General features: G+C 39.3%; 1 protein-coding gene across 3 annotated transcripts; it reads right to left on the reverse strand.

The window, feature by feature from the left end:
• Positions 1 to 2,263: 2,263 nt before the first annotated feature.
• LOC146389798 (uncharacterized) lies at positions 2,264 to 6,710 on the reverse strand. Of its 3 annotated transcripts, XM_084912779.1 has the most exons (4): positions 6,423 to 6,710; positions 6,039 to 6,088; positions 5,358 to 5,460; positions 2,264 to 4,904 (listed from the first exon to the last, which is right to left on the reverse strand). In XM_084912779.1, exons 3-4 carry the CDS (start codon positions 5,373 to 5,375, stop codon positions 3,282 to 3,284), a joined length of 1,641 nt encoding a protein of 546 aa, XP_084768905.1. In that variant the 5' UTR covers positions 5,376 to 5,460; positions 6,039 to 6,088; positions 6,423 to 6,710; the 3' UTR covers positions 2,264 to 3,281. The 3 variants fall into 3 exon arrangements, with proteins under 3 accessions (XP_084768905.1, XP_084768914.1, XP_084768924.1); XM_084912788.1 differs by lacking the exon at positions 6,039 to 6,088; XM_084912798.1 differs by lacking the exon at positions 6,423 to 6,710 and having other exon boundaries at positions 6,039 to 6,412.
• Positions 6,711 to 10,871: the final 4,161 nt, after the last annotated feature.

The raw sequence follows: 10,871 nt of genomic DNA on the forward strand, positions 1-10,871 counted from the left end.
TATTTGAAGAGTTTCAGTCAGGTTTCAGAGCTCATCACAGCACAGAAACAGCTTTAGTGAAGGTTACAAATGATCTTCTTATGGCCTCTGACAGTGGACTCATCCCTGTGCTTGTCCTGCTAGACCTTAGTGCAGCGTTCATTACTGTTGACCATAATATCCTATTAGAGCGAATAGAACATGCTGTAGGTATTACAGGTACTGTGCTGCAGTGGTTTGTATCATATCTATCTAATAGACTCCAATTTGTGCATGTAAATAGAGAGTCCTCTTCACACACTGAGGTTAATTATGGAGTTCCACAGGGTTCAGTGCTAGGACCAATTCTGTTTAGATTATACATGCTTCCCCTAGGCAGCATCATTAGAAGACATAGCATACATTTTCACTGCTATGCAGATGACACCCAGCTCTATCTATCCATGAAGCCAGGTAACACACATCATTTAGTTAAACTGCAGGAATGTCTTAAAGACATAAAGACCTGGATGGCCGCTAACTTTCTGCTTCTTAATTCAGATAAAACTGAGGTTATTGTACTCGGCCCTGAAAATCTTAGAAATATGGTATGCTCTTCACGGTTCTCTCCCTCATGCACGAGATCACACAAAGAGTTCTGCCTGGTGCCCAATGCTGTGCTAGCGGCAATTGAATTGTCTTGGCTGTGCCAGCAATAGGTCTGCACTAGACAGACCTATTGCTGTCCACATGTTTTTCACATTGTTTTTATTTTCATCTAAAAGTTCACTGTAGTAATTTCTTTTTCTGCTTCTTATAATTATTATCAGTTAATTCTTATACTTTTTGTAGGTTTGTTCAGCTTCTATTGTTCTTTTCTTTAAAACATCTTGAATATAGATGTTCAACACGATCTCACTCCTAACTCGTCAAATGTGCGACGCATAGTCAGGCTCCCTCTGCTTCACTTATTGACACGCCGGGTACCCCCCTCCCATCGAGAATTGACGGGCAGGGTCCTCTTAGGCTACGTTCACACTGCAGGTCTTAATGCTTAATTCCGATTTTTTGATCAAATACGATTTTTTTGTCTGCTTGTTCACACTACAAATAAAATGTGACAAACACGCTCTAGTGTGAACCCTCAATGCAACTTGTATGCTCAAAAGAAGACGTCACACACAACGCGCTCTGTTTAGACCCAGACCAAACAGTATTGTTAGACTGATAGGCCGTTAATCTAGAGACTTGTTTCACTTTTTAAATTGAGTTGATAGGCCATGTAAAACCAGAGTTGTGATTAAAAAAAATGCAATGTTTGGTTTTCTTCCTGAATACTATTGTTGTTTATATTTATATTTATATTTACTGGGGGAAGAAACGGTAAAAACGGCGTTTCATAAAGAAAACGCTCTCTGCCTGTGAGCAAAGACAAAACCATGTAATGTACCATGTTGACCAATCAAAACATGGCATTTAGTTGTTAAGAAATGTAAGTTGTTAAGAAGAGGAAATTTTAGAAGTGACGGCAGTGTTTTGAGATGTGAGAGATTTGCGACGTTTAGCGCAAATCTTGTGTAGTTAGTGTGTAGTGTAGTCAATAGTTTTGTTGTGTGTGTCAGAACAATGAGGCGACTGCTGAATGTTACAGGTGTTACAGGAGTGATACATCTCCTGTTGTCAGGCCTGCAGGTATCAGGCTTTTGATGTTCTCCTTTATCTCATAGTGGACAGAAATAATTTTTTGGAGAGGCACAAATAATTTGTGTGGCATCAGAGTTGATGCAGAACACCTGATTGTTCTGTAAAAAGTTTGAAATGTTTGTTTAAAAAAATTCCTAAGCAGCATTTTTAGGTAAACAGCTGCAAAAATCTTTGTTGTTTGCAATACTCAGTAACTTTTTGAAGAAGTAACTATATAATTAATTGCCCAGCATTGGTCTTTATATATTGTATTTTGCAGAGAGAGAGTTACACAGTTTCAAAGTGGTGCTCCGTGAGAGTCATGCAGACGGGCAGGGGGGAGAACGCAATTGCAAACCGCTGTTGCAATGCAGGAACATCTGCTTTTTTGGAATGTGTGAGATGTTAACCACAATGGCTCTTAAAAACACTGTCTGAAAACTTGATGCCAAAAGCACGTTTTTAAAGAAAATCAAACATATTTTCCTTGAAGATCATTTTAGAGTTTTTAATGAGCTGCAGGATCCTTGTTTAGTGTGAGTGGAGAACAGCCAAGTCGCCTCCTGTGATAAACCTCCAAATGTACCACTGAAAACAGTTAAATTAGTTTGAATCTGAAATCATGGCTCAAACTACTTATTCTGAGACCATTTCTTTATTTTTCCACACCAAACTATTTAATAAGATGAACTCAAAAACAAAGACTTCATCAAATATAACTAACGCTTTAACATTATCAGGATTTCATAATACAAACTTCAAATCAACAGGAAAACAGCTGCAAACATGTGGATCAAAATTCATTAAAAAACAACATGTGGACTTCAAGGACTAAATACACTAAAGTGAAAGGAGGAGCTAAAAATAGAGGTTTAACAGAATTTGAATTAAGTAAAAGTAGTCACCTGTGATCTTTAAAATGGTCCAGATGTGTGCTGCTGTTTTTAACTTTCAACATTTCTTTGCTGCCGCTGTGAATATGAATGTGGTCTTTGCCTAATTAAATAAAGGTTACACTGACATACTGCTCCATCTTCTGGTACAAACTGGTATTACATGGAAGTACAGCCCAAAACCAGTTTAGCTTGAGTTTCTTTTTTCTGGACATAAAGTCACAGCAGGTGTTGTTTCAAAGCTGGTGGACAGATTTAGTTCATTTTGGAAGTTTTAAGAGCAACTGCTGTGAAATTATTTGCAGTTTTGGGAGAAAATGATTTAAGAGAAGATTTTACCACAGCAAAAGATTAAATATGAATGAAGAATTGAAATTTAACTGAGGTAACACATTAAATGAATACATTAAAAAAATTAATTTTGGAAAAACTAAGAAAGCTAAAATAAAAGCAATTGATATATAAAACCATATCTGCAATTTTGATACATTATCTGTTTGGTAAAAAAGACATTCCTATAACTTTAATAATACAGTAACAAGTACAACTACTAAACACTACTGTGTCCTAAGGGAACAAAGAATAAAATGTAACAGAGACAACATTTTAGAGAATTAAAATCCCTCAAAGGAAAAAAACATAAACTTGATATACATATCTATACATGCAGCTTCCTAAATGTAACATTCAGGATTATTCACTGCAGGTCCAGAAATCAGAGCTACCTCATCAGATCCAAATGTGACATCAGCTGACACTCTTTACAGGAGATTCCATCTGAACTCTGTGGAGCCTGATCTCAAGGTTTTTAAGTCTGACTCTGAAACCAGAAGAGGCTCTTTCTCTCTCTTCAGATTCATTGTGATCCAGTGATTTCAGTCCTGCATGATCAGGCTGATGTTTGCACAGAGCAGATAATGAAGTGAATGTTTTTGCACATTGGTAACAGTGAAACAGTTTATTTACAATGTGGGATCGTTTGTGATCGGAGTATGAGCTGAGATTCGTGAAGCTCTTTCCACACAAGTCACAGCTGTACGCTTTAAATCCACTGTGGAAGAGTTGGTGTCTTTTTAAGTCTCCAGCCTGGGTAAAAGACTTTCCACACTCATCACAGCTGTACGCTTTAAATCCACTGTGGAAGAGTTGGTGTCTTTTTAAGTCTCCAGCCTGGGTAAAAGACTTTCCACACTCATCACAGCTGTACGCTTTAAATCCACTGTGGAAGAGTTGGTGTCTTTTTAAGACTCCAGCCTGGGTAAAAGACTTTCCACACTCATCACAGCTGTACGCTTTAAATCCACTGTGGACGACTTGGTGTTTTTTTAAGCTTCCAGCCTCGGTAAAAGACTTTCCACACAAGTCACAGCTGTAAGATTTAACTCCACTGTGAATGAGTTGGTGTTTTTTTAAGCTTCCAGCCTGGGAAAAAGATTTTCCACACAAATTGCAGCTGTAAGGTTTTACTCCACTGTGGATGAGCTGGTGTGTTTTAAAGTGCCCAGCCTGGGTAAAAGACTTTCCACACTCATCACAGCTGTACGGTTTAAATCCACTGTGGATGAGTTGGTGTTTTTTTAAGCTTCCAGCCTCGGTAAAAGACTTTCCACACAAGTCACAGCTGTGTTCTTTAACTCCACTGTGGATGAGTTGGTGTATTTTTAAGCCTCTAGCCCGGGCAAAATCCTTCCCACACAAGTCACAGCTGTAAGCTTTAACTCCACTGTGGAAGAGTTGGTGTCTTTTTAAGTCTCCAGCCTGGGTAAAAGACTGTCCACACTCATCACAGCTGTACGGTTTAACTCCACTGTGGATGAGTTGGTGTGTTTTTAAGCCTCCAGCCTGGGTAAAAGACTTTCCACACTCATCACAGCTGTACGGTTTAACTCCACTGTGGATGAGTTGGTGTGTTTTTAAGCCTCCACCCTGGGTAAAAGACTTTCCACACTCATTACAGCTGTAAGGTTTAACTCCACTGTGGATGAGTTGGTGTTTTTTTAAGCTTTGAGCCAGGGTAAAAGACTTTACACACAAGTCACAGCTGTAAGGTTTAACTCCACTGTGGAAGAGCTGGTGTGTTTTTAGGCTTTGAGCCAGGGTAAAAGACTTTCCACACAAGTCACAGCTGTACACTTTAACTCCACTGTGGAAGAGTTGGTGTCTTTTTAAGTGTCCAGCCTGGGTAAAAGACTTTCCACACAAGTCACAGCTGTAAGATTTAACTCCACTGTGAATGAGTTGGTGTTTTTTTAAGTTTCCAGCCCGGTTAAAATCCTTCCCACACAAGTCACAGCTGTAGGTTTTCTCTCCCTGTCTTCTGTGAGGTTTGTCGGCCTCCTGAGAGCGCTGACTTCTTGCTCCGTGTTGATCCTGCAGTGACAGAGATACAAACGGAGGCACTGAGTGAAATGCAGTCGTGGACCAAACTAAAACTCCTTCCATTGGTGGAATCAAACATGTCAACAAACACATTGTTGGTGTGTTACCGCCACATTGTGGTGATAGTATCACATAACAATGAAGTGCTACAATAGGAGGTGTAATGATAATTACTTTATTGAAGAAATATTGATCAGTGGAGAAAATCTTTTACGCATAAGAAATTGCAAGTTCAATTGATGATAATGTTGTTTCAATGTGTGCTTATAAAATATGATCTTTGTATTTTCTTATAACTTCTGTGGTTTCTGATTTTGAATGTAGATTCTGTATATATGGTTGAGCCCAGGATTCAAAAGATAAAGCTGCTGTTAACAGGTTTTTAAAAACCAACCAGCTGCACACACAGTTTCAATAACAGTGTAGCTGTGATACTTTTCTCACCTTTTGTGTTGAAGTCATTGTTTCCTCGGTAGTGGCTGAGCCGAGTCCAAATGGCTGAAATTGTTCCTCTGTTGCACCACCAGACTCTTCTCCTGTTATTCAGCTGGGACACACACACAAAAAATATACACAAACACACACATATATATATACATATACATATACACACATATACATATATACATATATATATATATATATATATATATATATATATATACATATACATATATATATATATATATATATGTATGTATGTATATATACATATATATATATACATACACATATATATATACATACACATATATATATACATACACATATATATATATATATACATATATATATATATATATATATACATATATATATATATATATATATATATATATATATATATATATATATATATATATATATATATGGGCTGCAAAAGCTGTCCAGCTTTGTGTTTATCAAAACTCTTTTTACAAATCCTGCTGGAATACGTCAGGTTACAGCTGCAGTCAAAGCAAGATGGAAATAATTCAACGAGCAAGCAAACGCTCAGCTCCTCCCAGCATGCTGAGCTAATGATTAGTTGGTGTTTTTCTGCAAACAGTCTCTCACTCTTTCAACGTGTTCACAATAAACTGTGAACACACTTCGCAGATTTCACTGATTTTTGATGGTAGCGACCTTTTGGAGACTTTTACTTCCAGGTGAAGAATCTGACGTCTTCATTTGCGCTGGAAGAAAATAAAATACAGATGAATCTGCAGACGGGCCTATTCAGTCCTATTCTAAAGGCTGATTGCCCTCCCCCACGCTTGTACCTGTGGCTTCCTGTCCTGGGGGTTGGTTGTTCTCCTTCCCTGCACCCTTTGTTCATATTCCAAGACTATTTGTATGTATGCATCTGTATGTATTCTTACCCGCTACCAACCCCCAGATTATAATGTTGCAAACAATCACAAACTCTACAGTCTGTCTAACTCCAATGTATACCAAGCAATCTATTATTCTCAACAGAGATAAACTCAACATAAACTGAACCCACTTTAAAGTTAGCTCGGTGCTTACCTTTAGATGAGCCCACAAACCGAGAGAAACTCCGTGATGAAGCTGGAACTCTTTCCAAACACAGGAAACAGATCAGGGAGCAGAGACCCACGTGGTTCACGCTGATCTCAGCTACGATCCAGGAGACAAGGGTGTGCAGATCGATGCAGATATCGATCCAAACGTTGGTAGTGGTATATGTTCCTGTAAGTTCACTACTTTACTCCCGTTTCATGAAAAAGGAGCTCTCTCTGCTCGACTCCTCTCCTGCACACATACTTTCACTCCCCCCTTTTTCCTGGCTCTGTGGCGATTTGTTACTGTGCGGTCACGTGACTCAGCTGCACAACGTAACCACGTGGGGTGTAATTTCAAAATTAGGGCCTATCTCCTTTTCCTAAACTCTTTTCATTGGCCTCGATGAAAACGTCATCGTGGGAAGGAGAATTGCTAAGGACTCAGGGAAAGAGAGGAGCGGTGCTGAGAATTGGGATACAGCCTTAGGCCAATTGGGATACAGCCTTAGGCCAATTGGGATACAGCCTTAGGCCGCGTACTCAAAGACCGCTAGTCCGGAAGTGCGAGGCTTGTGAAATGGGACGGTCTGGCCTCCGTCGCGCTGCCCAGGTTGCCTAGCAACCATGATACCAACCGCTGCAAACGTTTCATACAGCTTTGTTTCACAGAAATGAATTAAAACATACTTCGTTCATTTGTTTGTTTGTTTCTAAATGAGCTTTGTGTGATTGATAAGTATCTGAGGCTGAGACCACAGGACTGTAAAACATGATTGTTGGGCTTCAGTCATTTTAAGATTAGCTAGTGAATAACAATTAGCTAATGTTGTTCATGAGACTAAAGTCAGTGTAAATATAATATGGCCAATATTACAGTTATTATAGTAATCATTATTAGTTATTACAGCAGTGAACTTGAACTCTCAAATCAATTCACTTTTATTTTAATACTGAACTTCAGTAAAGATTCAAGTTTCAGTTATTTATATTTCCCATCACCTTGAATCTTCACTCAAAGACAAGAATATTTTACAGTGTATAAATACGTATAGAGGTATTATATATAAGAGACAAATATTGTTCATTTAATTTGTTGACATTACTAAATTTGGCTCAATGCTTACATATATGTGTAAAAAGAAAATGTACGAGCTGTGATAACTGTTTCTGATAAAATGAAGAGTAGACTGATATATTAAATATTCCTTTATTGGGTGAGAAAATCAGACCATGTCATAAGTGCTTTAAGTCATACAGAATAGATATCAGAGCCTTAAACAGGCTGACTTCCGCTAAATGGGTCAAACTGGGCAGAAAGTATACAAACACATAACATCCTTATAGAATATGATGTAACACTATAGAGCAACTTACCTCAGAATATATAAAGCATATAAACAATTACAGCAATATGATGCAACAAACACAGCAGTACTACTAATCCAAAATATTTTATAGCTTCATAGAACTGAAACAAACATTTATTTTTAGCTCCATTCTGCTGCTGATACATACTTTAGGTTTCTGAACATTAAACTTGTTTCTGCCTTTCATAGTGTTTAACTTGAAGGCCCTGAGTACTTTCTCCCACACTGAAAACACTGGAATGATAATATTACCTAATAAGACTGATTCAGGACAGACAATTAGTTATTCTAAACTTTTCTAGCAGTCCTTCACAAACAAGGAACAGTCTGTCTATTCTCTCCATCTATCAGCGGCTTCTGGCTCTTCCTCCTCCTCTTCCTCACACACTGCTGAGTTTGTCCTGTTGGATCATCAGGGGTGCAAAGCCTCACAGATGATGTGCAGCAGTGGGGCCCTCAGTCTGTCCTCACTCTGGACACTTGCAGTTGTCACACATGGAAATCAAATGTGTGTTAAGCTGCTGGATTCAAACACAAGTGTAACTTATAAATACATGTTCATACTTTTATTACACAATCAGAGAGAAAAAAACAGAGAGAGAGTGCAGGACAGACAGACAGGTGACAGTCTCAGGTGTATACACTGCTACAAAACAGCACAAGAGAAGGAGGATTTAGTGTTTGTGTTATTAGGAGTGCTAAACAAGAAGAGTTCCCAGATGGTACAGTGGACACATGTGTGACTCCTGTGATTAAAACATCTTTCTTTCAGCTTAACGAGTGAACCGTCAGCTCGTTCAAACACACGTTAAAGTCCGTTTGGCTCGACACCACCGAACAGAGGCAGCAATATAACATAGCTAACATTAACAGTGCAGTGGATCCTGCTTGTGCCGTGATATTCAGGACTGCAAACCGAGCAGCGTGCATTTTAAAGAAAAGGCTTTGAAACCAAGTTAACGCTGGAAGTACAAACATCACTAATGTCACATAACTTGCTGACATGTGGCCAACAGTAATGTTTTAATGTTTTTCATTAATTAAAATTTGCACAAAATTATCCACACCCACGGCCGCGCTATGAATTGTGGGATATGTTGGGCAATGAAGTCTACACCGCCACATCCTTAAAATTCAGGGAAATGAAGGACGCATTTGAGGGCTGCATTTTGAGCAGCCTTTGAATTGGGACAGCCTTCGTCGCGTCGCTGTGACATAATCAGCCTTAAAATGCGGCCTTTGAGGCTGCAGACCCTGAATTGGGATACCGCCGTGGACACCAAGATACTTGAAGGACTGCACCCTCTCCACTGGAGCTCCATTGATGATAATGGGCTTGTTGTCTCTGTGCTGACAGATGTTCTGCAGTGATGTTATCTAAACCAGAAGCTTTATATCAGATAACCAATGAATGGCTTCATATACTTCATGTGTCCTTACACTTATTGTGTCATGACTCATGTCACAATTGTCCTCATATGGTTCACTTTTTATATAGTTAAACAACGCAATGTAATGCTGTCTCCATAATATTGCAATGTTATCTGCCCCAGAAACACCTTCAACAGTTGATGGTAGAAATGGTTTACAACTATTAAGAGCTTTCACCTCTTTCCAAAAATCTGTCATATTATTTGTCACAACCCGGCTCATAGGAAGTGACAAACAAATGGGAGACCACACACAGGTTTCTAAAGACTGTAAGACATATTTAATGAAAATAAGGTAAAGCAACTTAAACACAATTCAAAGGACATAACAGCCATAACTGTAACTTCCAAATGAACAAGATGGGTGCCAGACAGACAGACAGACAGACAGAGACAGAGAGAGAGAGAGAGAGCCAGAGCCAGAGTCAAAGCCAGCCAGCCAGCCCCCCCCCCCCCCCCCCGCTGGTTCAGTCAAGATGTCTTTATATACACTGGGACTGGCCTCTCAGGTGTGCCGCATCAATAATTGGGTCAGCTCCACCTGCCTGCAAGAAACAGGTAAAAGAAAAAGCAAAACACAGGGCCAGCCCACTGGCCGCCACACTCCCCCCCATAGAACAGGGTCTCACCCTGAATTGGCAAACACATTTATATTATGAATTTGTAACTAGAAGAACATGCATATATTAAATCCATTACATAACACACACACACACACACACACACACACACATATATATGCAACCTCACTTTCAACACCTTTTGTATGCTCAAAAGTCATCTTCAGCTCAACTCCAACCTCAGCAACCTTGGTACCTAGGAGCAAATTAAGAGGAAGGAAAACAATACTGGAGAGAACATACTTCAAAGCATATGAGGAGTGAAACTGCTGGTTACAAAGGGGCATGGGACAAAGCATCTGCCAAGACATTATCTTTGCCCTTAAGTTGCTGGATGTCCATATTGTAAGGCTGCAAAATGAGACCCCACTGCATGAGCCTGTGATTTAGGTTCTGCAATGAGTTCAAGAAAGTGAGAGGGTTATGGTCAGAACATACCTCAATTGGCCAAACAGAATCTAAATATACCCTAAAATGCTGCAAGGCCAAGACTAATGCCAAAGCTTCCTTTTCAATAACCGAATAATTCAGCTGATGGGAGTTGAACTTCTTGGAATAGAAACTAACTGGATGTTCAGTACCTTGCTTGTCAGCTTGGACTAGAACAGCACCTGCACCAAATTGGCTTGCGTCCACATACAGCTTGAAGGGCTGATCCAGACGAGGTGCTAAAAGCACAGGTTCAGAGCACAGTAAAGCTTTTACATCCCACAAAATTTTGCTGGCATGCTGCAGACCAAATAAGCTTTACTTTGGCCTTCAACAAATCAGTCAGAGGAGCAATCACTGTTGAGAAGTTTCGACAAAAACAGCGATAATAACCGACCAGACCCAAAAATCTCATGAGTTTTTTTTTGGTTACTGGAACAGGGAACTCTTTGAACTCTATCTCTGGGGTGATTGAATTGATAAACTCTTTTGCAAGAATATCAGATTACTCAATTAACTGGTCAAAATCTACAGTCCTTCAGATTAATTGCTCCTTCCATAATTCCTCTTCTACACCACTGCAATCGGGAAATATAAAATATTTAGG

This window comes from Perissodus microlepis, chromosome 3 (assembly GCF_051167445.1).
Source record: "Perissodus microlepis isolate ML-2025 ecotype Zambia chromosome 3, ASM5116744v1, whole genome shotgun sequence".
Taxonomy (NCBI): Eukaryota; Metazoa; Chordata; class Actinopteri; order Cichliformes; family Cichlidae; genus Perissodus; species Perissodus microlepis.